Genomic DNA, 27,770 nt, shown 5'->3' with positions numbered 1-27,770 from the left:
ATATCTGTTGGAGGCTGTGTAAGATTTTTTCCCAAGAATAGGTTGGTGGTCCTTGGGTGTCACAGAGAGTAATACTCTAAATCTTCCACTTGCTCCTCCCAAATCTCATCCCCCCACTTCTCCATCCTTTGTGGTAAGGCAGGACCGTGTGACTAATCCTGGCCAATGAAATGGCAGCAGAAGGGTTGTGTGGTACTTCCTGTTGGAAACATTGAAAAGCTGACTTGGGAGTCTCCTCTGTCTCTTCCACTGCACCAGTGACCATGCAGGCTGCTGTTCAAGATGGTGCAGCCTCTGTCAGACTGGGTGCCAGAGTGACTATGTGTCTCAGAGACCCTATTCGTATGTTGCAGATGAGCAATTCTGGTGTTAGTCACTGACCTTTGGGGTTATTTGTTATGCAGAATGATCTTGCCTGCCTAATTAATACAGGTGAAACAGAACCAATAAGATATATACAGATGGTCCCTGTCTTACAATGGTTCAACATAAGATTTTTCGACTTCATGATGGTGCGAAAGCAATATGCATTCAGTAAAAACTGTACTTCAAGTTTTGAATTTTGATCTTTTCCTGGGCTGGTGATAGGCCATATGATACTCCCTCGTGATGCTGGGCAGAAGCAGCGAGATAATGTTGCCCAGCTGTAGACTAATATAAGTATGCTGAGTATGTTTAAGGTAGGCTAGGCCAAGCTATGATGTTCAGTAGGTTAGGTGTATTAAATGCATTTTCAACTTACGATATTTTCAACTTACAATGGGTTTATTGGGATGTAATTCCATCATAAGTCAAGGAGTATCTGTATGTGTACGAGGTATGATAAAAAAATATGGTGAATGTTTAAATAAAAAAATGTATTACAGTAAAAGACACATTGCCATTAATCCCCCTCAAAATATTCCCCCTCGCTTCAAACACACTTATCCCATCGTTCTTGCCACCTTCTGAAGCAGTTCTGGAAGTCCTCGTTCGTGAGTATCTTTAATTGTGCTGCCATGGCTGCCTCAATGTCCTGAATTGATTAAAAATGTTTACTTTTCATGGTCATTTTGACTTTGGGGAAGAGCCAGAAGTCGCACGGTACCAGATCTGGTGAATATGGTGGATGAGGACACACCATAATGTTTTTATTTGACAGAAATTGCCGTACCAGAAGCGATGTGTGACATGGAGGGTTGTCGTGATGGAGGATGAAACCATTTGCCCATTCCATGTTAATGCACTGTTCGTGATTCATGATTTACGGCACACTTTGAAACACACCTTCTTTCAACTGTAGCTCACCCCAGACACCGAACAAGTTGAAACTTGTTAGTAAGGTTCAAGGCGCCACTGCCTATATTGAAGATCCCTGACTTTCCGTTGGCTGGCACTCAGCAGCAGCCTTCACCATATTTTGTGATCATAACAGAAAAGTATATATATCCTTTTATACCGGGGGTGCCAAAAAAAATGTATACACGTGACTTGTATCCATCTTTTGTTATTGGTATATATTCAGTATTACAATTTTAATACAGTTTTTTTCCTTTTTTAAAATGTGTATACATTTTTTTGGCACCCTCTGTGTGTGTGTGTGTGTGTGTGTGTGTGTGTGTGTGTGTATATATTTTTAAAAGATTTATTATGACAAATTGGCTCATGTGGTCATGAAGGATGAGAAGTCCCACAACCTGCCATCTGCAAGCTGGAGACCCAGGAAAGCTGGTGGTGTAGTTTCAGTCTGAGCCCGAAGGACTGAGAATGAGGAGAGCTGATGGCGTATATCCGAGTTTAATGGCAGGAGAAGACCAGTGTCCCAGCTCAAGCAGGTAGGCAAGAAGAAAAAAGGAGTGAATTCCTCCTTCTTCCACCTTTTGCTTTATTTGGACCCTTAATGGATTAGACAATGGCCATCCACATTGGGGAGTCATGAGTCCACTGATTCAAATGCTAATCGCATCCAGAAACACCTTCACAGACACACCCAGAAATAATGTTTAATCTGGGCACCCCATAACCCCCCAAAATTAAATTTGTTTAATTTTATTGGGGAATATTGGGGGACAGTGTGTTTCTGTAGGACCCATCAGCTCCAAGTAGTTGTCCTTCAATCTAATTGTGGAGGGCACAGCTCAGCTCCAAGTCCAGTTGCCGTTTTCAATCTTGAACCGGCAACCTTGTTGAGAGCTCTCACTCTAACCAACGGAGCCATCCCACCGCCCCTCCAGAAGCTCAGCAACAGCTCATTGTCTTCAATCTAGTTGTGGAGGACGCAGCTCACTGGCCCATGTGGGAATCGAACCGACAACCCTGTTGTTCAGAGCTCATGCTCTAACCAACTGAGCCATCCGGCCTCCCCAACCCGATATAATTTTATAATATAATTTTATATTTGACATATACAAGCAACATTCCAAGGACCCACATTTTCATTTTCACCAGATACTTTCAGGTTCTTTGTCTCTTTCTGACCCTCTGTCTCCATGGTCATCACCTGTTCTCTTCTGCGCACCCCTGAAGCCTCAGCGTTCCTCAAGGGTCTCTCTTTGTTTCCCTTCTCTTTTAATTCTATCCTTTCTTCTTGGCTAACGTCATCCATTATGTGGCCCCACTCTCACTTCTGTGGCTATACCCTGTATCCATTAGGATTAAATTCAGTTTAAAATAATAGGGAAAAAAAGAAATAAAAGAGAAACAGTGGCTTAAATAGGAGAGATGGCAGATCAGATTTCTCTCATGTTCAAGATGACTAGAGTGGGTTGTGTTGAAAAGCCTAAAATTCCATGTGCTGTTTTTGCTATCTTTGAGCCCTACAGGGCCCCAAAGCCCCAACCACGAATTTCCCTACTTTTGTCAGATATTCCCCGCCCCACGCACATACCCAATAGGAAAATGTCTCCACATGGCTAGGTCCTCTATCAGCTGCACCCGATCTGGTCTTCACCCTAATGGATTTCACCTCTCTGCCAGCCTAAGAGATTATTCAAACAAACAAATCACAGCCTCCCATGGGAACCAGAAGTCACCCCATCCTTTTGTTACTACAAAGCTTGCCTCCTACAGTCTCTGCATCTTGACCCTGCTCCTGAATGCACTGTCACCATGTGGCTCTGCGTGGTATACGGACTCCTTCTCCTCTTAGTTGTGAGTATATGTGACTAATAAACTGACGTTGATCTCATCTATTCAGTGTTAGACGTCATGTGTTTGGTCATCTTGTACTGTTTTTTTTTTTTTAAGATTTTATTGGGGAAGGGGAACAGGACTTTTATTGGGGAACAGTGTGTACTTCCAGGGACTTTTTTCCAAGTCAAGTTGTTGTTCTTTCAGTCTTAGTTGTGGAGGGCGCAGCTCAGCTCCAGGTCCAGTTGCCGTTGCTAGTTGCAGGGGGTGCAGCGCACCATCCCTTGCGGGAGTCGAACCAGCAACCTTGTGGTTGAGAGCCCGCGCTCCAACCAACTGAGCCATCCGGGGGGCAGCTCAGCTCAAAGGGCTGTCCGTGTTCAATCTTAGTTGCAGAGGGCAGAGCCCACCATCCCTTGCGGGACTCGAGGAGTTGAACCGGAGACCTTGTGGTTTAGAGCCCACTGGCCCATGTGGGAATCGAACCGGCAGCCTTCGGAGTTAGGAGCACAGAGCTCCAACAGCCTGAGCCACCCAGCCGGCCCTATCTTGTACTATTTTTAAGGCATGTGATCCCTCCTTCATCAATAGAGTAAATGGGTGGTGATCAAAACACTGGTCAGTATATAAATCAGGGGTATCAAAACTGCGGCCCGTGGTCCAACTGCGGTCCGCAATCCATTGTTAATTGGCCCGCAGCAAATTCCAAAAATATATTTAGTTTACTTAAATAAACCAGGTGAGGCAATACATACTTCACCTCGAGTGAGTGGCCCGGCTGTTTGTGTATTTTACCGCATATGGCCCTTGGTAAAAAACGTTGAAAAAAGTTTGGACACCCCTGATATAGATGGTACAGCTTTCCACTGTATGAGAGACCCAAGTTGATTCTCTCTTGTTGCTCTACTATTCAAGTCCTTTATTCCAAAGTTGATGTCATGGCCCAAGATGGCTGATGGAGTTCCAGCCATCAAGTCTACATTCCAACAGTAGGAAGGATAAAGGCACTCCCTTTTCCTCAAATTTGTACATACCACTTCTGCTTACAGTCATATGGCCACTCCTAGCTGCAAGAAAGACTGGGAAATGTAGTTCTTTATTCCAGGAAGCCTATGCCCAAATAAATATCAATAATTTTATGGGTTAGGTCCAGATTCTGAAGGGTTTACCATCGAGATGAAAGCTGATTAAGGACTTGGGCCTTAAACTGTGTCTTGAGGTTGGATGCCATCAAAGGATGAGGAGGAGCAGGTCCAAGGTGGGCCTTGGGGTCATTAATTGCTACTGAATTAAGGAAGGCCTTTCCTGTTCTAATTAGAAGACTACATTTTCCATCAGCCTCTTGCTCCCTCCCACATCCGCCCAACAATTCTACCCCACCACCACCAAAATGGGACCAGATTGCTGCACGAGCTACCCAGTGTTCTGCAACTGTCCCTTGTTCCTCTGACTCTACAGTCCTCCCTACTGTGAGACCAGAGCCTCAGGGAAACTGACAAACACCAACACCCCCTCCCCATGCAAACCTTCCCACACGTACAGACACAATTCTGCATGCATTCCACAAAGGTGTACTAAGTGTTGATTGTTCCAGGATCGACATTGGTGGACCACACTCCATGGCTGTCCCTACAGAACTCCCTTCTGGGCTGGGCAGAGCAGCACTTGGCAGGGCAAGATTAGGCTGGGCTAGGAACGGCTAGGCAGGGCAGGACAGGACTGTGCTGGTCTAAGCTGGGCTGGACTTGCCTGGGCTGGGCTGGGCTGGGCTGGGCAGGGCTGGACTGAAAAGGGCTATGCTGGGCTGGGCTAGGTGGAGGGAGGGGACTTTGTTGAAGGGAGATGAGGCCAGTGGGTCATTTACAAGAGTGATGGTTAGATTTCTAGCCAATCAGCATATTTCATCCTTCTAGCCACAGCGACTGGTTCCAGATGGACATGTGACCAATGAGATTCAAGCTTAGGGCTTTCAGTTAGACTAAAGCTGGGGATATCTTGGCACTACACAGAGAGGCCTGCGGTAGAACAGAGAGGTAGAGATAAAATCCATCTTAGGATGTCATTTGAGCCCCTGGATCCTATGCCTGAAAGTCACCTTCCCCCACATTTCATTCATGAGTCGATAAATGCTCTTGCTTGCATTAGTTAGTTTGGTTTGGGTTGTCCATTCTTTGCAACTGAAGGAGGCCTGCCAGAAACTCAAACAGCTTGGTTCTCATTGCTGTTTTCCTGGGGCTAGGATTGGTGCAATAGTACAGCAGTTCCCTGGGGCTGGCCCCATTACTGTGCTACACAATATTCAAACTAATGGCCATTAGTCTCACCTGGAGAACTTGGGGTGGGGCCTGTAGTTCTCTTCTGGCCAAAGCTAAGACCTGTCTCCTGTTGCAGCCCTGAGGGACCCTAAGGGACGCCCCCCCCCCCCCGCCATGAAGCCACACAGTGCTGGGAAACATGGACAAATGACCACCTTTAGGTCTAAGTTTCCTCCTCTGTGGAAGGAGGAGGAAATAGTAATACAGACACCCTCTCTTTCCATCATCCTCCCATATGTTGCTCCCTTCTTCCCACCCATCTGGTGTACCTCATTGTCATCTCCCCATGGCTGGACCCCATGGCCTCCTGTAGCAGGTGTTGTCTGGGGCCTGCCATGCCCCCTCAGGCGTCACCATCACGTACCTATCTTTCTTTAGGGCCAGAGCCTGTTCTACCCAAGGGCTGGGGAATTCAGGCCCCTTAAGGGCCACCCTCAACAAGTGATGAACGGAGGGAGGTGCGGGCTCAATACCACAGCTCCATTGCCCCTTAGGTGGGTGACGCTGACCATGTGTGTTACGTAACCTCCTAGTGTTCCCCTGCGGGACGGAGCCCCAGTTGCCTATGGCAGGAACTTGCTTGAGAACAAGAGTGACCAACCACCCCAATTTGCCCAGGACTAAGGGTCCTCCGGGACACAGAATTTAGAGCCCTGAGACTGGCAAGTGGATAACCCCAGTGATAACACATCGATTATGGGCTGTTCTTTTCCTTCCTTCTGTCACCTCCCTGCTCCCCTAACAGCTGCTTTCTCTGAGATAACAGCACACATACCTTGTCTCCAGCTCTGCTTCCGGGAGATCCCAACCTCCTTCACACGCTGTGAGCAGCCCACCGCCTCAGCCACTGAGTGCTTGTGAGGGGCAGATGCCGTTCTTAGAATGTTCTGTCTGCTACCTGGGTTTTCCCTGTGACAGCCCTTTGAGGAAGGGTCTTCTGTCATCTCCATTTTATGTGTGGGACAGCTGAGGCTCAGGAAGGAAAATGACTTAGCTGAAGTCACCTCACCAGTAAGTGGCATGTCTTAGGGATCAGATTGGGGGCAGAGACTGGTTTCCTCACCTGGTGGCACACACCTGGCATCAAGGGCTGGGATGTGTTGGATGCTGTTTCCCCACTTCATAGGCATTATCTCATTTAATCTTCTCACCCCTCCCAGGAGGTGAGACAACCTTTCCCTCACTTTGCAGAATGGGAAACCGAGGCCCAGGGAGGTGGCTGAGCCTAGGTTCAGGCCCAAGCAGGCTGGCCCTGAGTGCACATCCTTAACCGCCAGGCTGGTGCCTCCATACGTGTAATTTCCTTTTGGGCGGTGGCTGTGGCCATTTGGGGTGGGGGGAGTCTGGCTGCTAGTGAGGCCAGCTGGTAGGGGGAGAGGGGGAGGGGCCCAGATGGCAGACCTGGCTGAGAGCCCTCAAGACAGTGTCTGGGCTGGCAGGCTAAGCCCAGGCCTGCCCTGACCCCTCGTCACCAGCCCCAGTTCCTTGGGGACCCTCCTGCGGCTGAAGCATCCCCCACTCCTCTGCCCCCACCCCTACTCCTGCGGTTGGCCCAAATACCAGACAGGGTGAATTTCAGCTTTCCCCCAAACATTCCTTGCTCCCGTGGCCTGGCCCAGGCTGGCTGAGGTTACGCAAGCAGAGCTGGGGGTGGGGGACCAAGGGGACGGGCTGGGTTGGACTGTCCTCACCACCCCATCCGGCAGCCCACCCACCCTCCCAAAGGCGGGGAAGGGGGTAGGCCAGCTCTCTTGAGCTCCTGGGGGAGCAGGCTGCAGGGAGGGTGGCCTGTGCTGAGATGGGGGGCGGTGGCAGCCACGGCAGAGGCTCCAGGAGGTGACCGCCTGGTTTCCATTAGGAAGCCCTGGTCGGCAGTTCAGGCAAGACGGCAGAATTGGGGCTGGCTATGGTGAGGTGGGGCGGAGGAGGGTCTGAGGGTGGGGCCTGCCTACCCCCACACCCCATTAGGGGATGCTTCTGTCACCATGGCGACCCTGTGCCCAACCTGGCGACACCCTGACCCAGTCCCTCCACTCCCAGCAGCTAAGCCTGCTGCTGCTCCTACTGCTTCCTGGCTCCCCAGCTGCCCCCGGCATGGAGGACGCCGCCTTCCCCCACCTGGGGGAGAGCTCACAGCCCCTGCCCTGGGCCTGCCCCCCGCGCTGCTCCTGCCCCCGGGCCGACATGGTGGACTGCGATGGCCGGGACCTGCGGGTGTTCCCCAACAACATTACCAGGGCCGCTCAGCACCTCTCCCTGCAGGTGGGGGGGGGGGCGCGCAGGGTGCATGCTGGGGGCACCAGTGTGGGAAGTGCTGGGGTGGAGGGTGATGGGGTGTGGAGTCCACATGAAGGGTAAGGTGTTGGGTGTGCAGGTGTTGGGTTTGGTGAGTGTTGGGGTCTGCATATCAGAGGTGAGAGGAAGTGGGGGTACAGATATTGGATGTGGGAGAGACTGAGGATTTGGGGTGTCAGGGGTCAACATCTTAGTGGTTATGGGGTTGTTTGGAGTTAGAGTGATAGAACACTTGGGGTCAATTGTGGAGGTGATGGGGTGGTGGGCATCAGTGTCTTGGCAGTTATGGGGTTGTTTGGGGTGAGGGTGATGGGTGTCAAGGGTTAAGGGTAGGGGCGGATGGGGTGTTGGGATTGATGTCTTTTTGGTTATGGGGTAATGGGGCATTTGGGACCAACTGTGGGGGTGACAGGGATGTTGGGGCTCTCTTGTTTAGGGTGATGGGGAGCTGAAAATCAGGGCTGGGGTCACTTGTTAAGGACTCAGGGACATTAGGGTCAGGGGTGCGAATGTCCTCCAACCTCCAGAACAACCAGCTCCAGGAGCTCCCCTACAATGAACTGTCACGTCTCAGCGACCTACGGACCCTCAACCTGCACAACAATCTCATCTCCTCTGAGGGTGAGGGGACAACAGGAGGCCGCCCCTCCCGCAGGGTCCCAGCAGCCCTCTTCCTCCCCCCGCTGGGTCTGTGGGCAGCTCTGTGGCAGTTCCCAGAATTGCCCTTTGCTGAGCAGGATGGAAACTAGGGATGGGGGGGCGCTGTGGCTTTTGCGGACAGGGAGGGGGATGCCTGGAGGAGCCTCTGCCAGTCCCTGGCCAGGAGCTCTGGGTAGCTGGGAGCACAGAGTCCCCCTGTCCCTCACCCTCTGCCAGGCCTGGGGTCCCCTCACCGCCTGCCCTGCTCCTAGGCCTGCCTGACGAGGCCTTCGAATCCCTCACCCAGCTGCAGCACATCTACGTGGCCCACAACAAGGTGAGGTACCCACCCGAACCCCACCCCAGACCAGACCTGGCCTGGCCAACATCACACAGCACCGAGTGCAGAGGGGACAGCACAGGGCTGGAAGGGAGCCACCAGGACCAGTATGTTGTGCTCCCACAGCTCTCAGTGGCCCCCCAGTTTCTGCCCTGTTCCCTGCGAGTCGCAGATCTGGCTGCGAACCAAGTGACAGAGATCTTCCCGCTCACCTTTGGGGAGAAGCCGGCACTCAGGTAACCCCTGACCCAGCCCAGGCCCCCCAGGCTTGTCGTTCCCCACCATGGGAGTCTGAGGGTCTCATGAGCCTGCTCTGGGGGTCTGGGGGAGGCAGGGTCCGGGATGCTCTGTCTGGAGAAACACACACACACACACACACACACACACACTGAAGGCAGCCCTGAGCTGGGGTGCAGGGTGGGAGTGGAGGGCGCTGGGGAGCCCGGGGGCAGGCTGGTGGCCGGAGCCTGGCTCCCCTCAGGTCCGTGTACCTCCACAACAACCAGCTGAGCAACGCCGGCCTACCCCCTGATGCCTTCCACGGCTCCGAGGCCGTCACCACCCTCAGCCTCTCCAACAACCAGCTCAGCTACCTGCCGCCCAGCCTGCCGCCCTCTCTGGAGCGGCTCCACCTACAGGTGCCCCTTCTTCGCCTCATGACCCCCCTGGCCTTGCCTCCTCAGGCCCCTTTCAACCTTTCTCCTGGGGGGCCCCTCCACCTCCTCAGAATTCCAGCAGTCAGAAATATCTTAGAAATATCTTTCTCCGAGTCTCTTCCACTGGCACAAGTTGGTCACAAGTGCTGTGAGCAGCCTTGCTAAAGCCAGCTCCCTGTCTGTCACTCCCTCAAGAGTCCTCTGTGGCTGGCTCCCTGCTGCCCTCTGTCCTGGACCCTTAGTGTCATTCACTCCTCCTTTCCCAGAACAACCTCATCGCCAAGGTGCCCCGAGGAGCCCTGAGCCGCCAGACCCACCTCCGTGAGCTCTACCTCCAGCACAATCAGCTGACGGACAGCGGCCTGGACGCCACCACCTTCAGGTGGGGCCTGGGGCGGGGTGGGACAAGTACAGCTTTGTGTTGGCAGTCCGAGATGAGAATTCAGAGTCTGGGGCTCCCACTCTCTGTCCCTCTCCTCTGTGTGACTCCTAGCCCACAGTCTCATTTGGTGAGTGCCTACTGTGTGCCAGGCTTGCCTGAGTACCTGGCAGCCTTCCTCACTCCCGACTCCCCTGTGCCGCCATCTTGTTATACAATGTCACAGCTATCACATGCAGATCTGCATCCAGAACTCTGTCCTGGTCACCCTCACATCTAACCCTCAGGCTGGAACCTGCCCTGATCATCCCAAGTTTACCTCCCACCTAGATCTCTCAGTTCACCACCCCAAAGTTGGAATTTCCAGCTAACATCTCTCAGGACCACGCCTTGGCCCTCCTGCTTGGTCCCCCATGCTGAATGCCCAGACCCACGCTGACCTTCTGTCTCACCAGCAAGCTGCACCGCTTGGAGTACCTGGATCTGTCATACAACCAGCTGGCCGCGGTGCCCGCCGGCCTGCCCCGCACCCTGGCGGTGCTGCACCTGGGCCGGAACCGCATCCGTCAGGTGGAAGCAGACCGGCTGCGTGGGGCACGGGGTCTGCGCTACCTGCTGCTTCAGCACAACTCGCTGGGGGCCGCAGGGCTGCCTGCCGGGGTGCTGCGGCCTCTGCGGGGCCTGCATACGCTGCACATCTACGGCAACGGGTTGGAGCGTGTGCCCCTGGCGCTGCCCCGCCGCCTGCGCTCTCTGGTGCTGCCTCACAACCGGGTGGCCATGCTGGGTGCCCGCGACCTGACCTCCACACCTGGCCTGGCCGAGCTCAACCTGGCCTACAACCGCCTGGCCAGCGCCCGCGTGCACCGCCGGGCCTTCCGCGCTCTGCGTGCCCTACGCAGCCTAGACCTGACCGGCAACCAGCTGACGCGGCTGCCCATCGGCCTGCCCATCGGCCTGCACACCCTACGACTGCAGCGCAACCAGCTGCGAGCTCTCGAGCCCGAGCCGCTGGCCGGCCTGGACCAGCTGCGGGAGCTCAGCCTTGCACACAACCGGCTTCGTGTGGGCGACATTGGGCCTGGCACCTGGCATGAGCTACAGGCCCTCCAGGTTAGGGGTGGGCTGGTTAGCCACAGTGACAGTCCATAGAAGGTCCCCATGGCCCCTCCATGCCCCTGCCTGCCCAGCTCCTCTTCCACGAGGCCCTTAGATGATATCACACAGAGCCCCCTGTGGGTGTTGGGGGGGACCCTGGGATGGATGGGACACATCAGCCTCCAGGCCTTTGGCTATGCTGTCCCTGCCCCCTGCTCCTTCGAGACACCACTCCACCTCCTCAGTGAACACCGTGGCCTCTAGCTCCTTCTGACCGCTGATGATTCCAGAATTTAGAGCATCTGTGGGTGCCAGGAGCTGTTCTAGGCATTGGGGATGCCCTGGCCCCACAAACACCTGCTTAGGGAGAAAGTAATCAATAAAGATCGTAAGTAAATGATGAAGAGTGTTAGAAGGGTATGAGGACTCAGACGAAATGCCCTTTGAATGACATTAAATCAACATCTCCCACAGCAGGCGGGGACCTGTCTGGGCCCCCAGCACCTACAGCAGGGCCTGACCCAGAAAGGACTCAGTTTACCTCTGCTGAGGGGAGGCATTTGGCAGCCATGAAGAGGGACGATGGGACGGGGCAGGACTGGGCTGGGCATGGAGGGGAGGAGGGCCCAGGAGGAGAGTGGTTTGGGGCTTGGCCGAGCAGCCAGCCGGGCCTATCTCTGCCCACCTTCCCAGGTGCTGGACCTCAGCCACAACGAGCTGTCCTTCGTGCCCCCCGACCTGCCTGAGGCCCTGGAGGAGCTGCATCTGCAGAGCAACCGGATCAGCCACGTGGGCCCCGAAGCCTTCCTCAGCACACCTGGCCTGCGTGCCCTCTTCCTCAGGTGCCCTGAGGACAGCCGGGGGGGAGGGCGGTCCAGGTGGGCAGGGGAGGGCCCTGTGGACTGTGGGGACCCCAGCAGGCCCAGGGGGTCAGGATGGTTGTGACCCCCGCCCTCATGCCCACCTCTTGATCCAGGGCCAACAGGCTTCACATGACCAGCATCGCGCCCGAGGCCTTCCTGGGCCTCCTGCACCTGCATGTGGTGGACACGACGGGTAACCCAGAGCAGGTCCTGGTCCAGCTGCCACCCACGGCCCCACGTCGGCCCCGGGCATGGGGCCCCTGAGCCCGAGAGGCCCGGCGGAGCAGTCCAGACACCTGGGGCTCTGCTGGGCCCTGGACTAAGGAGATAGCACCCACCTGGGGCCTCAAGCTGCCTCTCCGAAGCCTTGAGGGCAAGGCCGCCGGAGCCGTGATGGCTGGGAAGCTGGGGCACCGCCTCCACACATAGGGAGGGACTGAGGCATGCAGCTCACACATCGGGTGCACAGCCTATGCCAGCCCTGCCAGCCCTGTCACCACTGCCCACAGATGGAGACAGCAACAATAAAGCCTAACCTTTCAAGTGCTCATCACTGACCGGGTGCCCTTCACCTTGTGGGGCGGGACGGGCTCTCACTATCCCTGTGTCCAGCAGAGGAAACTGAGGCTCTAGGATGCTAAGTGGGTCAGGCAATTTGGCCCAGGTCCTGCAGCCAGTGAGAAGCAGGGCTGGATTTCAAGGCCCTGAGACACATTTCAGTCACCAAACACCACCACGTATGGGCACATATAAACCCAGAGACGCCCAAGGCCACCAGCTGAAGAGCTGCATAGAGTGGCAGGCACCCCCAGGCAGGTCACAGACCCCATGACAGATGCACGGGACTTCACACGTGCGTCTAACACGTTTCACAGCCTGCTCCTCTTATAGGTACCTCCCCTTCTACTAACCCTGGGGAGGGTGTGTGTGAGGGGAGACCCATCCCAGCCACCGAGAGCAAGAAACAAAGGCAGGACGGAGTGAGCAGGACCGAGTGAGCCGGGTGTGGCCCTGGCTGTTTATTCCATGTGTCAACCCTAGCGCCCAGCAGGGTCAGGGGACCCCCCCTGGGGAGTCAGCCAGGCTCTGGCTGGCCTCAGAGGCTTCTTTGGGGTATGGATGGGCTTCAGGGTTAAGGCTAGGGAGGGACAGGAAGTAAAGTGCTTGCAGGGGCCTTGGGGCTTGGTCCTAGCCACCCTCCCACCTCTGGGGCAGGCCAGGGGCTGGATACCCCTGGGCTGTGCAAACGGGACTCTCCCAGGCCCACCAAGCCAGGCCTGGGCAAGGGACAGGCACCTTCCCTGACGCCCACTGCCAGGGAGGCTCCAGGTAGGCTGGGTGGGCCCAGCAGGAGACGCATCCATCCAGAGCTGATTGTCTGCTGATTGTCTGCTTGTCTGGTCTGAGACTGCAGCTGTGTCAGCTCCTCCCAGCACCAGGGCCTCGGGCCTGCTCCCCGATCTCCAGGGGCCACAAACCCCATCGACCCCTCACCTACGGAGCCGCTGCAGCTGTAGAAGAGGCCGCTGGGATCAGGGGGGGCCATGACCACAGCTGCCTACCCTCCACCCCCAACACCTGAGCTGCTCACCTCATTCTCAACCAGGTTCCGCCTATAGAGTGCCTCCTTTGCAGCTTCCTAGGGGTCCAATGGGTGGTCAGTGGGCAGCCCCTGACGGCGTTGGCCTCCCAGTGCCCACCCGGACCTTGCCCGGCTCACCCTGCTGCCATCATTGCCCAGGCGCCGGGCAGCCTCTGTGTAGAACTGCAGCTGACGTTCCAGCTGGGCCATGTATTCTGAGGGAGAGACAGGGATCAGGATGGGGCCACTGCCACCACCCCTCCCCCATGTGCCTGTCCCCGAGTCCCTACCCCTCCGGATGCCCGGGCCCCCCTGCTCCAGCTGTGCCCTCTGCCACTGGCTGCGTTGCATGATGTCTTGGTACTGCTGGGCTACCTCCGGGGGCACTGGCCGCCGTGCCTGCCTGAGGGACAGGATCTGGGGGGGTGCAGAGGAGGCTGTGAGGGCCCTGCCTGAGCCTGCAGCTCCCCCAGTCCTGCCCCACTAGCCCAGTGGGTGGGCACCCACCTTCCGCTCTAGACGCTCTTGGTCGAAGGCCAGCACACTGAGGCTATGCAGGGGCCGGGTGGATCTACGGGGTGGGGATAGGGATGAGGGAGTGCAAGCATCCCCCATCCTTGACCCCATTAATTCGACACGCTGCTACTGGGGAAGAGCCAGAGACAAGCCAGGCCCACCACCATGTTGTTATGCCCACAACCTACTGGTGATAATGGCTGTACACCCAGGCAACTGCAATGCCAGGCAGTCAGGGAGGACTTCCTGGAGGAGGCAACAGCCAATTTGGGACCCACAGGAGTCAGAGTTGGGCAGAGGAGCAGAGAGCAAGTGCGAGGGTAGAGGTACTCAGGGAATTGTAGCAGAGAAGCCCAGAGGACAGTGAAAACTAGGTGTAGCCATGAACTAATAGGAGCAAGTGGAGAGAGAGAAGGCTGAGTATATTGACAATGGTCAGATCAAAAAAGGTCTTAAAGGTCAAGCTGAGGAGTTTAAACTGGATTCTCCAGGAGAAGGGGAGCCACAGAAGGTCTGGAAGCAGGGAAACAACATGTTCCAATTTGTGCCTGACGGGAAAATGTCTAGGAAGGGCTGAGATGTGAAGAAGGGTTTCCTCGCTCAGCCACTCACCTGTTTCCCGGCTCCCTCGTAGGGGCAGGCACAGGAGGAGCCTTCCCTTTAGGTCCAGCAACCTGCTTCAAAGGACAGAACCAGCCTTATGAATCTTGGCCCCCTTGAACCGAGCCTCCCTCCCTGGGGTTGCTGCTGGGTGGGTGGGGTCTCACTGTGGGTACAGCTGCTGGCACAGGGTCAATGACCAGCCACCTCTCAGTCGTTGTCTCCAATTGCTGGGCTGTCAGTGGCTCTCGAATCCGGACCATCACCTCCAGCCTCCCCCCAGTTGGCCGGCGACCATCCAGTACCTGGTGGGGCGTGAAGGGAAGCTATTGAAAAGCGGGCAGTGGCTGGAGGCCCATGACTGGGATCCAGGAGAACCAGCATGATTTCCAAAAGTCGACGGGTGTGACTGAGACATCGAGTGGTCATGATAGAGCAGGGTGCTGGGAGTATTTAGGGCTGGGAGGGGGGAGGTCTGAGACTCCCAGGGGAGGGGCTGGGTCAGCAGAGGCAACCTTTGAGAGGCTCAGGGCAGGAGGCATAATGTTAATGAGGGACATAGCCATACAGGAGCATTCAGATGAACGTCCACCTCTCACCTCAAGGATCTCCCGGACCTCACATGCTGTCTCCAGGGCATCCAGCTTCAGCTGGGCTGTGCCCAGGACCCGGTCAGTTTTGAACAGCCCCCTGTGTGTGAGGGGGGACAGGATGGTTGCCCCAGGGCAGCTCCCTCTCCCCGAGCCCATATAATGCCTACCCCCTGTCCAGCTCACCCTTTGTGGACCACTTCGAACTTGATGCCTTTGGTCTGGATAGCCCTTCGGAAGCCTCGGTGGCTACGGTTGATGCACAGTTTGAACTGCTCCTTGAACTCTGCCCAGGGAAGGAAGGAGGGGTCAGGCTCTGGTCTCATGTTCTTTCTGTAGGGGGCGGGGGGGACCTGCTGCCCATGTCTCACCAGGGGAGTCTGTGTTCTTTATCACGCTGGTCTTGTCTTTCTGAGCTTCTTCCTGGGACCGGACAGGAGACATGAAAGCTCGGGGGCTGGGGCCTGGCCTGGGACGCCTACCCGACCCGTTCCCCAACCTGATGGGGCTTGAGCCCATCTCCCTCCAGCTCTTCACATACCACATTGGGATAGGGGAAGTCGAACCGAACGAAGACATCCAGGTCACCGGGGGACAACCCTGTGGGCAAATCAGGGTCAGGGCTGGGCAGAGAGGTGGTCCCCACAGCCCTGACCCCTGCCTGGTGCCCCCTCACCTGGGGGCGTGGGCAAGTTGATGCCCTTCACGATGAACAGGAGCATGTCATTGCTGCTGAGGTCGGGGAAAATCCTTCCGGAGGGCAGGTGGGGAGACAGGCACCTCAGCCCCACTGCCTGCCCACCTTCTTTTCCCTCGGTGGGTGCAGGGAACAAACCCCATACTGGCCTTTGGGAGTGTCTTGGCTCCACAAACTAGAGTTCCCTGTCCAGCTCTGCCACTGGCTGACTTTTGGGCCCTTACTTCAGTCTGTACATACTTATTTAGTATCTACTTTGCACCAGCCAGTGGCCTTGTTGCTGTGGGACCTTCCCTTCATTTAACAGTATTTCTGGAGCCCCTACCATGTGCCAGCCAGTGCCCTAGCTGCTATGGGGCCTTCTCTTCATTTGACATTACTTAAGCACCTACTGTATGCCATCCAGTGGCCTCCTGGCTGGGGATAACAGAAGTAAATGAGAGAGACCCTGTCTCTGTGCTCATGGAGGCTGAGCTGGCTGAATAGACAGATGACCAGTAAACATATAAACAGAAAAAAACAAAGCAACTCTGCAGAGAATTAAAATAAGGGGGATATTGAAGTGTACTCAGGAGGGGTTGCTTTAGACAGGGTGGTCAGGGAGGGCGTCTCAGTGGAGGTGACATCATAGGTGATTCTGGATGTCAAGAAGGGGCTGCTACATGGAGACCTGGGGAGGGGAAACCACTGGGGCAAAGGCCCTAAGTAGGAACATGCTTGGTGCATCCAAGGGACCAGAAAGAGGCCTGTGTGGCAGGAGGCGAGCAAAGTGGGGACAACAAGTGGAGAGAAAGTCATGGAGAGCCAGACCATGCAGACGTGGGGGAGCCAGGTGTGGGTTTTCCTAGGTGGCTATCCTAGGTTACCCCAGGGGCTGTACATAACCTCATCTGTACGTGGGAAAAATGATCCCAACTCCCCAGAGTGTAGGAAGACTTAACTGGAGCAGGACCAACAACCATCATCCTGCAGGCCCATTATGCACTTACTAGACCTTCCCCATTTCCAAATGTGTCACTGTCAACACCCCTTCCCTTGCCATCCTTCACTCGCACCACATGCCTGCCTCAGGACCCTTACACATGCTGTACTCCCGCCACCCATCCAAACTTGCTCCAGAGGCAAGTCCTCTGCCAGCTTCTGGGGAGGGCAAATCCCTCCTCAACAGGGTGTCTGGGCCAGGGACCGTTCGGGCCTTACTTGATGATACTGAAAGTTCTTTGCTCAAAGCGGGCAGTGGGCGTGGGGAGACCTCGGGCGAAAGCCTGCTTCAGAGTCTCCATGCTCCGCTTACAGTCCTCTGCCAGTTTCTCAAATCTGCCAGCAAGAGAGCCCTACTCAGGTCCCTGGTCCCAGAAGTGGGCTGGGGGTGCACACATCTGGCAGAGGTGGGCATGGGGGCACTTACTTGCTGGTTTCAGCAATGTTGCCCAGGTGAGTGAACTGGTTAGAGTGGTTCAAGCACATCTAGGGAGGTAGAAGACAGTGAGGGGAGGGTTGGGGGGCCATGACCCTGGGGGAGGCCTACTGACCCAGGCTGGGGACCCCCTTACCTCATGCTGTTGCCTTATGAGCTTGGTGAGTTCACCATAGCGCCGGGCAGACTCCTGAGATAGACCAGGGCCAGGCCGCTGGACCAGGGCGAAGTCGTCTTTGTTGATAGGGGCAGGTGGCACCTGAGGAGGACCAGGCTTATGGGGAGGGGTCTGCTTGTCAGCAATGAGCACATCCACCAGGGCTTTGTAGGCCACCTTCCCTGGCCACCACTCTGTCCTCTGCCCCTGCTCTTTCTTCTTTCCCAAGGGGAAAAGTGATATTCAGAGAGAAGTGGATAGTCCTGCTCAAAATGGCAGAACTTGTTAACTGTTTCCCCCAAATCTGATCCATACCCTCTTCCCTAGTAGTGGAAGTCTGGCTGGGCACACAGCAGCCCCACAAGAGAGTACATGTTCCAGCCTCCCTTGCAGATCAGTGCAGCCACGTTATTCAGTTCTAGCCAATGGGAGGCGAGCAGAAGTGATGGCTACTCCATGTCACTTCCTTTACAGGATACTGCTTAGCCCGCTCTTTTTTTCCCTCATGGCTTCCCATAGGCAGGATACAGACAGATCAGTGATCCACTTAAAGAACCTGGGCTCTGGAGGGCTTTATCTTTCAAAGCCCAGAGTACCCTGAGTGTTACATGCAAGAAACATAAAAATCTGTCGTGTTTATCCAGTCTTGGGAAGGGCCTATTTGTTACAGCAGCTCAACCTGCACCCTGACTAATATACTCCAAGTCACATGGCTGCTAAGTGGTCAGAGCCCAATGGGCAAGCCTGGGAAGATCCAGCAGGCCTCGGGGGTTCACCTTGGTGATGTCCACAGGCAGCCCGTTACGTGAGGCCTCCAGCATGGGCTCCAGCCCCTTGGCCTGACGCAGGTGCATCTTGGCACCCTCCATGTCGTTCTTCTGCTTGGCTCGCAATGCGGCCTGCAGGAGCTGCTTCTTTCGGCCCTCCAGGAAGGCCAGTTGCTGCTGGGCTGTGGGTACAGGGGCATCAGCAGGTGCTGCCCAGTCCATGGTCAGGTGATTGGCAGCCAGGGCCGGGAGGGGGCACCTACCTCTGGTGGATGTGCCTTTGGGGGCTGTTTTGGCTGCTGGGGTGGATCCTGGCTGGGGTGCCCTTGACGGTGGAGCCTTGGGCTGAGCCATGGGGGCCACAGGGCTGTTGGGCTGCTGAGGGACGGAGAGGAAGTCAGAACATTCTCAGCACCTGTGATGAGGCCACTCCTCAAATGGCCAGGGCCTGACACTGACAACAGTGACCGTCTTAGTTTCTGTTTCCTCAGCACCGAGCACCCCATACAGTTGCGTTCTCATTAAATCTCTGCAACAGCCCTGGGAGGTAGGGGCTATGATTATGCCTATTTTACAGATGAGGAGACTGAGGCTCAGAGAACAAAATAACCTGCCCGTGGTCACACAGCCAGGAAGTGGTAGGGCCAGCACATGAGGCTGATTCTTTCTGGCTCAAGACCCAAACTGTCAGGCTTTTCTTCACGGCTACTTCCTGCCTCACCCCAAGGCCCTGCCCCCAGCCCCTCACACCTTCTTAGGCTCTTCGTCCTCTTCATCCTCTGGGCCTTCATCCTGGTTGGCCAGCTTCATGGCAGTTTCCAGGACCCCCACCAGGCTCGGCTGGGTGGGCTCGGAGGCCTCCAGGCCCTGGATGGGGGGAAAGCCTGTGCGGCCAGTTGCGGCCCAGTCAGGAGGGAGAGACCCACATCATTACGGTGGAGACATGGCTTCCTCTCCCTCTAAAAGAGCCTTGGGCCTTTGAACCCACTTTAAATGCAGGTAAAAGCAGACACACCAGACCAAATCTCCCTCCTGTCTCTTGGCTCCTCTCACCTGACCCCAGGCCTTGACCAAACTCTAAGATGCTCTGCTGGGCATAAGAGGTGGCCCTGGGCCTGGGGGGACTTTCAGGGGACCAAAGTACAAAGAAATCATTGCTCCCAGTGGGGATGCACAGGAAACTCTGAAAACCCAGACGAGACCTCCAACCCACTGCAGGGGCTGATGGGAGACTGAGTAGGTATCTGTAAAGCTGAGAGCTGATGAGTAGGAAGGAGAAGTCAAACAAAGAAGAAATGGAGGGATTAGATAGCAGTGGGCTGGTCAACAGCCTCTTCAAATCAAACCCCGATTTTTAGCATTTGCCAATTTCCATGGCGTAAACACTTCCATTGTGACTGATTTAAAGCTACCCATTGTAGCTTACAGAATTCCTAACCATGTAGCAATCAGCTCCCTGAACCTGTACAGTTAGAAGGAATAGCACCTGCAAAGGCCCAGAGGCTGGAGGGGTGGGGCAGGGGCAGGGTCTACCTGGGGGCACTGGCAGCTCAGTCACATCCACAGCTCGGCCAGCCTTGTGGGCTCGTATGGCGTCTTGGTATTGCTGTGGGAGACACAGGTGTTCGAGCTCCCTGGGCATAGTCTTCAGGGGCTTCCCACCCACCCACTTGGCCCCCACACATCCACTTGGCCCCCACACACTTTGACAATGCGCTCATGCATACGAGCCTTCCGCTGGTCCCCTTTGGTCTTAGCCTGGGCTGCGGCCACGTGGTATCGCTCCATTCGCTGCTCCAGGGCCTCCAGGAGAGTCCGTGGGGGTGGGGGAACCTCTGGCCAGACAAGAGTAGGGGACAGAGTTAAGAATCTTGGAAGGAGAGACTGTCTTGCCCCAGCCTGCCCATTAAGAGCCCCAGGACCCTACCTGGCATGGAGGGCACTGTGGCAGGAGTCATAGGCTGTGGTAGTGGTGACGGTGAGTCTAGGGGCAGCTGATCTGGGGACAGAGAAGTCCAGTGCATTGAGGGGCATGCTTATGGCCACCCCCACTCCCAGGCTGGTGTAGCCTGAGCGAGTCCCCAGCCTGACCAAAGGGGGTGTCAGCATCAGGAAGAAGTCAGTGGAAGCCTCCAAAAGTCCTGGAGGATGGGTAGGTGGAGTCCTCACCAGGTGGAGGGGGCAAGCGGGACAGGTCCACAGGCTCCCCCCGGCTCAGGGCCTCCAGGACAGCATCAAAGCTCTGTGAGAAGGAAAGAGATCAGGGGAGGAGGCTGCAGCTGGAGCCAGGACCCTGTGAGGAGCCTCCATGCCCTGCCATGTGACAGACGACTCCCAGCTCTGCCCTTTCCTTTGCACTGTCTTGCTCAAGCCTCTTCTAGCACTTAGGTCCATTTCACAGAAGAGATAAACTGAGGCTTCAAGAGGTGCAGCAAATGAGACCTAGGGAGTGACCATGCCAGGATTCAAATTTAGGTCTGACTCCACCCCATATTCACTGCCACCATATTCACTGCCATTCAAATTTAGGTCTGACTCCAGCCCATATTCACTGCCACCATACAATGTTGGGAGCATCCTTTCCTCTCCGTCCAACCCTGTCCATCAGTCTAGACACACCTTGGCCACACGGAAGTGTCTGGTGGCGGCAGAGGTATCTCCCTGCTGCTTGGCATGGAGGGCAGCCAGCTTGTACTCGCGTTGGCGGCTCTGCAACTGTGCCAGGGGGCCAGTGCTGCAGGGACCTGGGAGGGGAAACAGTGTAAAAAGCATTTCTATTCTCACAACAGAGACTGCTCTTAATCCCATTTTATAGATGCAACAATTAAGGCTCAGAGAGGGGATGCTGTCTCCCCAAGGTCACATAGCCTGAAGACTGCGTGGTGGGGACTCTACTCAGGCCTGGGAAGCTCCGGAGCCTCTGCTGTTTTGCCCCCAAAAAATTTTTTGGAAAATTTTATGTACCCTTATGCATTTTTAAGTTGACATCTAAAATTTCTCATCTTAAGTTTCAAAAGTAGCTAAGGTTGTCATTCTAGTGTCTTGCAAATATTAACATTCGAAAAAGAAAACCATCACATCACTCTTTTAAATCTAATGTATTTTAACTACCATGGTAATTGGAAACTCACCAATACTCACTTTTAATTTTTTTTAAATATGGTAAAATACGTAAAGTAAAATTCACCATATTAACCATTTTTAATGTTCAGTTTAGTGGCGTTAGGTAGTATTCACATTGTGGTGCAGCCATCACCATCATCCATAAACAGAACATTTTTCATCTTCCCAAATTGAAACTCTGTCCCCATTAAACACTGACTACCTACCCCTCCTACCCCAGCCCCTGGCACCACCATTCTACTTTCTGTCTATGAATGTGACTCTCTAGGGACCGCAAGTTCAGTGAAATCATACAGTATTTGTTCTTTTGTGACTGGCTTATTTCATCTAGTATAGCGTCCTCAAGGTTCATCCACACTGTGACAGGTGTCAGAATGTCTTTCCTTTTTAAGGCTGAATAATATTCCATTGTATAGATATACTATTTTGTTTATCCATTCATTCATCAATAGACACCTGGGTCACTTATACATTTTGGTTACTGTGAATAATGCTGCTATGGATGTGGGTGTACAAATATTTCTTCGTGTCCCTGCTTTCAATTCTTTTGAGTATATACCAACATTTACTTGTAAAATATTTCCCAGGGTTCACTTTTAGCAGCTGGGAATTTCACATCATCTTCTCCTTTTATTTCTATCCACATCCCCTACGGAATTTTATCCTAACATGATCTATGTGGGCACTTGAAAGCCTTTTTTTGACCACCCTACCATACATTTGTAACCAAAATACATTTATGTGGTCTACCAGCAAAGTTGGGAAACAGAGGATTAAACCGCTTTTTAAACGGTATGTTAGTTAGTTGAAAATAATATAAGTAACACATTTTCAGAAGGAGTATCTCTAAATTGAAATAAGTACCATGGCTGGTATGAAAAAAAAAGCAAAATGGATACACTACCCATTGTCCACAAATCCTAGAAACACCTGGGAAACGGCCTGCGTTGTACTTTTTCAGACTGACAAGTGGACTCACTGCTGTACGTTTAGGGGTATTTGCCTGAGAAGGTGTATGTAGGTTGACGTAAAACACCTTGACATTTGATTGGTTTTACCATGTTTCCCTGAAAATAAGATCTATCTGGACCATCAGCTCTAATGCATCTTTTGGAGGAAAAATTAATATAAGACCCAGTATTATATTATATTATACTATATTATTATATTATACCTGGTCTCATATTAAAATAAGAGTGGGTCTTATATTAATTTTTGCTCCAAAGACACATTAGAGCTGATGGTCCGGCTAGGTCTTATATTTGGGAAAACGTGGTATCTCCTGTCATTGGAAGCCTCATTGTTAAAAAGTTTTCTTCTGGGGTTGAATTATTGTAATAATTACATTTAGTACATAATTGAGCAAAGCCTAAATATCTCAAGCTTTCTGATAAATAACTTTTACATACCGAGAGTAAAATTTTATCGGCAAGGCACCTCTTTCTGGAAGAGCGGATGAAGCAAAACCACGTGGCCACAGCCCAGGCTAAGACCAAAGGGGAACAGCGGAAGGCTCCCATGCATGAGCGTGGGGGCCAAGTGGGTGGGTGGGCAGCCCCTCAAGACTGTGTGGTGGAGGCTGGGTCAACTTCCTCACATGTAGCTATTTCCCTGTTTATTTCTTTCCTACTTTCCTTTTTCCTCTTTTAAAGTCTAGAGAAACATGCTTCACACTACCAGATAGGAAGAGACGGAGTCTTGTTATTACGATGTCACACAATTCTCTGTATTCCTGACAAGTTATATGCCAAAAATGCCAGCATGAAAAATTTGGGGTGATTTTGGCCAAGAATTTCAGGTGACGATTTCCAACGGTCCTTCTTGAACTTTGCCAAAAACAACGGCTTCCAGACCAGGCTGGCTGCAGAAGGATTGAGATCCGGTGTCCACCCTCTCAACCCCAGACCAGCCTTTTATGTCATCTCATTGGTTCCCACCTGGTAGCGTCTGCCCCTGGAGCAGAGCCCAGAGTTCAGATTCTAGAAGGGAGAGGGGTGGGTACTCCTTTTCTACAGTGGGAGGAGGGTGACCAAAGAGGGGGAGGTTAGGAAGGTTAACCTCTGGGTAGATGCGTCCTCCAGCCAGGTGAGTTTTAGGAGAAAAGACAGGCAAGCTGGCAGCTTGAAAATTATTCATTTAAAACTCTGTATCTGGGAACATTACTCAGCCCTAAAAAGGAATGGAGGGGCGGCCAGATGGCTCAGTTGGTTAGAGTGCGAGCTCTGAGCAGCAGGGTTGCCGGTTCGATTCACACATGGGCCAGTGAGCTGTGCCCTCCACAACTAGTTTGAAGACAATTTGAGCTGAGCTGCCACTGAGCTCCCGGTGGGCGGCCGGATGGCTCAGTTGCTTAGAGCTGTGCTCTTAACAACAAGGTTGCCGGTTCAATTCCCGCATGGGATGGTGGGCTGTGCCCCCTGCAACTAAAGATTGAAAACAGAGACTGGACTTGGAGTTGAGCTGCACCCTCCACAACTAAGATTGAAGGACAACAACTTGACTTGGAGCTGATGGGTCCTGGGAAAAACACACTGTTCCCCTTCTCCAATAAAATCTTTAAAAAGAAAAGGAATGGAATTCTGACACAGGTTGCAATGTTATGCTAAGTGTAGGAAGCTAGACACAAGACACAAAAGGACAAATACATTTGTAACTAAAATACATTACTATGGGCTGGGGGAGGGGGATGGGGAATTGGTATTTAATGAGGACAGAGTTTCTGTTTGGGGTGAAGTCTGGGAAACAGAGGTGACAGTTGCACAACATTGAATATACTAAATGCCACTCAAATGCACACTAAAAAATGGTTACAATGGCAAACGTTACGTTATATATATATTTTACCACCACAAAAAAGAAGATATTAATAATGAATTCCGGGGGCATGCCGACCTGGGAAGGGCAGGGGTGTCAATCAGTATAGGACCTGCACCCCCACAGAGAGGCCAACTGCTAAATACATCCCCCAACGTCCTATGTCAGCCCAGCCCTGCCCTTGGCCTACCTGGGGGCAGCTGGGGCTTAGCCAAGCCCAGGGATGAGGCTGGGACAGTAGGAGGAGGACCCTCCACTGTGACCCTGGGTTCTGGAGACAGCAGGTTCACAGAGGCTGGTGGGGTAAGTACAGGGGTGTGGCTGGGCGTGGCCGCTGGGCCCTTCCCTACGGCAACAGGTGGTGGGATGTCCTCTTCATCAATGGCATTGCCCTTCCTGACGGAGGCCAGCAGGTTTTCAAGTGTCTGGGAGAAAATGTAAATGTGGGTTTCAGAAAAGCCCAGAGCTGAGTGCGGTTATTGGGTCCCGGCACCCTCCCGTCTGACCGCTCACCTTAAGTCCCCGGTCATAGCGCCGTATCTTGGCGCCGTCTCCGGCTTGCTTAGCACTTTCGATCGCTGTCTGGTAAAGAGCCAGCCTTTCCTGCAAGGTGGCCTCCACCCCTGGGCTGGGGGCTGTGGCCTTCGACTGCAGGAGGGGCCAGGGGAATGGTGTGGGTGGGTAGTGACCCAACTTAGCCCACCCTGATGGTCTACTGCACACCAAGCATGTCAAACCTGGGCCAGTTGTCTCCACTCTGGTGGTGTACAATTTATCGCCCCCTTTCCCTACCAGGGAACTAGGGCTCTGAGGTGTCCAGTCACCTGCCTGAGGTCACGAGACTGAGAAGGGCAAGGGAGGGCCTTGAACCCTGGGCGGTAGGGAGCAGGGCTGTGAGAGTTATACCTGGGCCACAGGAGGGTGGGACTCCAAAGCCTTCTGCTCCTCCCCAAGGACCTCATTTAATTCGGCCTGCAGGGACACAAGGCCGGGGGCCTGTGTGAGGGCCCAATGGATGGGGCAACATCCATTGGAATGCCCCCTGCCCCACCCTGGATGCTCACCAGCAGGTCATCATCAGCCTCCACATCCTCTTCATCGGTCCCCTCATCCTCATCCAGGTCTTTCATGCACAAACTGGCCATCTTCTCAATGGCCTCCATGGGCAGTGGACCTGGTGGCAGAGGGAGGCACCTGACGGACCAAGATCCTTCAAGAGTCCCCAGCCTCCTGTCCCAGTCACCCACAGCCCCAAAGAATAGTGTAACAGGGACTGGGGCAGCATGTACCCCTCCCGGCCCTGCCATGGTACCCCACTGCCCTCAGGGAGTGATTCTGCTACCAGACGACCTCACCAGCCTCATCCCTTCCTTATCAAGTCCGGGTTCAAACTCTGGCTCTGGACGTTTCTCACTGTGGATGCTGGGCAAGTTGGGTGACTCAAACTTTTTATGGCTTGTGCATGTCCAAGATGGACTGCAAAAGAGTTGCATGTATTGAGTTGTAAGTATTTGGAGTTACAAATAAATTTTAGCCGGTAGGTGAATTCACAAATACGGAATCTGTGAATAATGAGGATCAACTGTATTAGCTAAAAAGTGTAAAGGTTCCGTTTGCCCTCTGGGCCCCAGCCCCACTTGACTACTGCGGAGTCCTCTGTCTCCTGCCATTTCTCCCAGGGCCTTTGCATATGCTGTGACCCCTCCCAGAAGTGCTCCCCAATTCTTCACATGGGACTACTCATCATGGGTGCCTCCTCCAGAAATCCTGCCCCAGCTCACAGGTCTCTCCCGTCACTCTGTGCTTACCTATCCCAGCCCTGATCACAGGAAAGCAGGTTGGACAACTAACCAGGTCCTGTTTGAAGCATTTTACGAACACTAGAAGATTAATGCCTGGGATATAAGGGTGGTTTATTCCCATTTTATAGATGGGGAAACTGAGGCCCTCACAGGTGCTGGGACTCAAATCACAGCCAGTAAAAGGTGGAGTTGGGATTCGAACCCTCACTCTGGGTCCAGAGTTGATCACTTAACCTTTAACCCAGACTGTGGATTCCAGGAGGGCAGGGACCTTTTCTGTCTCCTTTCCCCATCTCCCCAGCACCTAGCTCTGAATCCTGCCCATAGCGGGAGCTGAGGAAATGTTCTAAGGGTGGTTTGAGTCTTACCTTTGCCTTTGAGCTTCTCCAGGGCTTGGGGCTGGCCCCCAACCAAAGCCAAGAACTCAGCCTCCAGTTCCTCATTGTTAACTCCATCCTCGGGGATCATCAGGCCATCCGAGGAGAGATCAACCAGCAGGCCCAGCTGCGGGAACAGCAAGGGTCCAGTCAGACCAAAGGATGCGCCCCACCTTGCCAGAGGCAGCCACAATGGACCCAGAGTCCCCTCAGGATGAAGAGAACCCAGGCCTCCTGGGGAAGGCCATTTCCCTGGGAGTGCCAGAAGGCTGGAACAGGCCCAAAATGCAACAGGTGTCCCAAGATGGGCCAGGCCCTCTGACATAGATCAACATGGGACAAAGGGCAGGTAGGGAGACCCAGCTCCCTGCTCTGAGCCTGCACCCATGATGCACGGCTAGCCAAGTACAGTGGGGAAAGCAGGCCACACACCCTGCCCAAAGCACAGCCACTCTGCACACCTGGGCTTTTCCTCCCAGCATCCTCAGCAGAGGGGGCCATGCAAGAAGGTTGGGGGCATCAAGAGCAAATAAAAGCCCTGACAGTAACACAGACCTTGAAAGTGGGATTTTTGCCATGTAACAGACCTGTCTTCCTATCCTATCCTGGTTAATGACCCATCATGATGGGATATTAGGTTGATCTATACAAAATTGCTCTTTCTTTGGGTCAAATATTGGCAATTATGTATGGCTCCTTATAATAGCAATGACGATGATAGTAACATATCAAGTGCTATGTTCTAGCACTTTCCATAAACTATCCCAATGAATTTTCACAACTGTCCTGTGACATAGGGACTCTTAGGGACTCTGCGTCACAGATGAAGAAACTGAGGCTGAGAGCTGTGAGGCCAAGTATCCAATGTTCAGAGGACAGGAGAGAACCTCAGGCTGGCCAGACTCTAACACCTGGGCACTAAGCTCCTTTCATCAAAGCTGTGAAAAATCAAACTGTTACGGTGCCTGGGGCAGAGGAAATGGGGGACATAGAAGAGGTCCCGCCACCATCCTATGGGCTCATGGCAGCAGCTCTGGATTTGCACTTAGTTCTGATCAAGCTGTTAATTCCTATGACCTTGAGCAGGTGTCATCACCTCTCTGGGCTTCTGTGTCTTCATCTGTACAATGGGGATAAAAAAAGACTTGGCCTGGCTGATCCGAGAGTTCAAAGTGTGCTTAAGTCAGGGAAGCAATAACTGTCCTTCCTAGCCCATGTTGAGGCCTTCCCCTCCCCCACTGGAGCTGCTGCGGCAACAGGTGGCCCTGAACCTGGGGCGTGGAGCTAGGAGCTGGGGAGCCAGGTCCAGTAGGCCGCACTTTGGGGGTCGAACCTTACCTTGGGGGCGGGGGCCGGGGCTTACCTGGGGGTGGAGATCTGGTTCCCCTAGGGGGTGGGGCCCTCCCCCGAATGTGTGACAGGAGTGGGTTGGGTTCCCTCGGCGGGGCCAGGGGTGGGGTTCAGTGGGAGGATACAGACTCACCTGGCGGGCGGCGGCCGCGCCTCGGCCCGGGGGTCCCGGGATACCCTTCCTCTTGTGCATCTTCCAGACAAGATGCCTGGACCACCGGCCCCTCGCTGGGCCCTGCCCTGTCTCCTCCCCGGAGCCCTATCGCCGCGCACGCGCCCTTCCGG

At 54.0% G+C, this 27,770-nt stretch overlaps 2 protein-coding genes across 10 annotated transcripts; one reads left to right on the top strand and one right to left on the bottom strand.

Annotated features, from left to right (window-relative positions):
- The first annotated feature begins 7,196 nt into the window (after positions 1-7,196).
- On the top strand, positions 7,197-12,243 carry PODNL1 (podocan like 1). 2 transcript variants are annotated; one of them, XM_074338080.1, is made up of 10 exons: positions 7,197-7,332; positions 7,467-7,685; positions 8,246-8,339; positions 8,630-8,694; positions 8,824-8,933; positions 9,179-9,335; positions 9,620-9,735; positions 10,188-10,845; positions 11,524-11,672; positions 11,807-12,243. In XM_074338080.1, the coding sequence occupies exons 1-10, from the start codon at positions 7,330-7,332 to the stop codon at positions 11,955-11,957; spliced, it is 1,722 nt and encodes a 573-aa protein (XP_074194181.1). In that variant the 5' UTR covers positions 7,197-7,329; the 3' UTR covers positions 11,958-12,243. The 2 variants fall into 2 exon arrangements, with proteins under 2 accessions (XP_074194181.1, XP_019601699.2); XM_019746140.2 differs by lacking the exon at positions 7,197-7,332 and having other exon boundaries at positions 7,358-7,685.
- A 428-nt stretch (positions 12,244-12,671) lies between these two features.
- Positions 12,672-27,757, bottom strand: CC2D1A (coiled-coil and C2 domain containing 1A). 8 transcript variants are annotated; one of them, XM_019746121.2, is made up of 29 exons: positions 27,619-27,757; positions 26,127-26,262; positions 25,021-25,130; positions 24,863-24,928; positions 24,470-24,604; positions 24,147-24,381; positions 20,639-20,763; positions 20,189-20,261; positions 19,947-20,018; positions 19,724-19,854; positions 19,553-19,625; positions 18,770-18,903; positions 18,283-18,397; positions 18,029-18,201; positions 17,232-17,354; positions 17,087-17,145; positions 16,879-16,995; positions 15,658-15,731; positions 15,523-15,581; positions 15,353-15,404; positions 15,168-15,267; positions 14,991-15,081; positions 14,559-14,696; positions 14,404-14,468; positions 13,783-13,846; positions 13,566-13,692; positions 13,414-13,490; positions 13,285-13,332; positions 12,672-13,204 (listed from the first exon to the last, which is right to left on the bottom strand). In XM_019746121.2, exons 1-29 carry the CDS (start codon positions 27,676-27,678, stop codon positions 13,184-13,186), a joined length of 2,853 nt encoding a protein of 950 aa, XP_019601680.2. In that variant the 5' UTR covers positions 27,679-27,757; the 3' UTR covers positions 12,672-13,183. The 8 variants fall into 8 exon arrangements, with proteins under 8 accessions (XP_019601680.2, XP_019601682.2, XP_019601681.2 ...); XM_019746123.2 differs by having other exon boundaries at positions 14,404-14,465; XM_019746122.2 differs by having other exon boundaries at positions 18,283-18,394.
- Positions 27,758-27,770: the final 13 nt, after the last annotated feature.

Source organism: Rhinolophus sinicus, linkage group LG07, assembly GCF_036562045.2.
Source record: "Rhinolophus sinicus isolate RSC01 linkage group LG07, ASM3656204v1, whole genome shotgun sequence".
In the NCBI taxonomy this organism is placed as follows: domain Eukaryota; kingdom Metazoa; phylum Chordata; class Mammalia; order Chiroptera; family Rhinolophidae; genus Rhinolophus; species Rhinolophus sinicus.
Note: the sequence above shows the minus strand (reverse complement) of the source record. Positions and strands in the feature narration are given on the sequence as shown.

Excerpts from the sequence above, each read along its gene's own strand:
- PODNL1 (XM_019746140.2), top strand. The coding sequence starts at position 7,395 with ATGCTTCTGTCACCATGGCGACCCTGTGCCCAACCTGGCGACACCCTG. Across the intron at positions 7,686-8,245 it reads CTCAGCACCTCTCCCTGCAG|AACAACCAGCTCCAGGAGCT; the intron begins GTGGGGGGGGGG and ends TCCAACCTCCAG. Across the intron at positions 8,340-8,629 it reads CAATCTCATCTCCTCTGAGG|GCCTGCCTGACGAGGCCTTC; the intron begins GTGAGGGGACAA and ends CCCTGCTCCTAG.
- CC2D1A (XM_019746118.2), bottom strand. The coding sequence starts at position 27,678 with ATGCACAAGAGGAAGGGTATCCCGGGACCCCCGGGCCGAGGCGCGGCC. Across the intron at positions 26,263-27,618 it reads GCGCGGCCGCCGCCCGCCAG|CTGGGCCTGCTGGTTGATCT; the intron begins GTGAGTCTGTAT and ends CTGTTCCCGCAG. Across the intron at positions 17,355-18,028 it reads TGCCTGTGGACATCACCAAG|GTGCCACCTGCCCCTATCAA; the intron begins GTGAACCCCCGA and ends GGTCCTCCTCAG.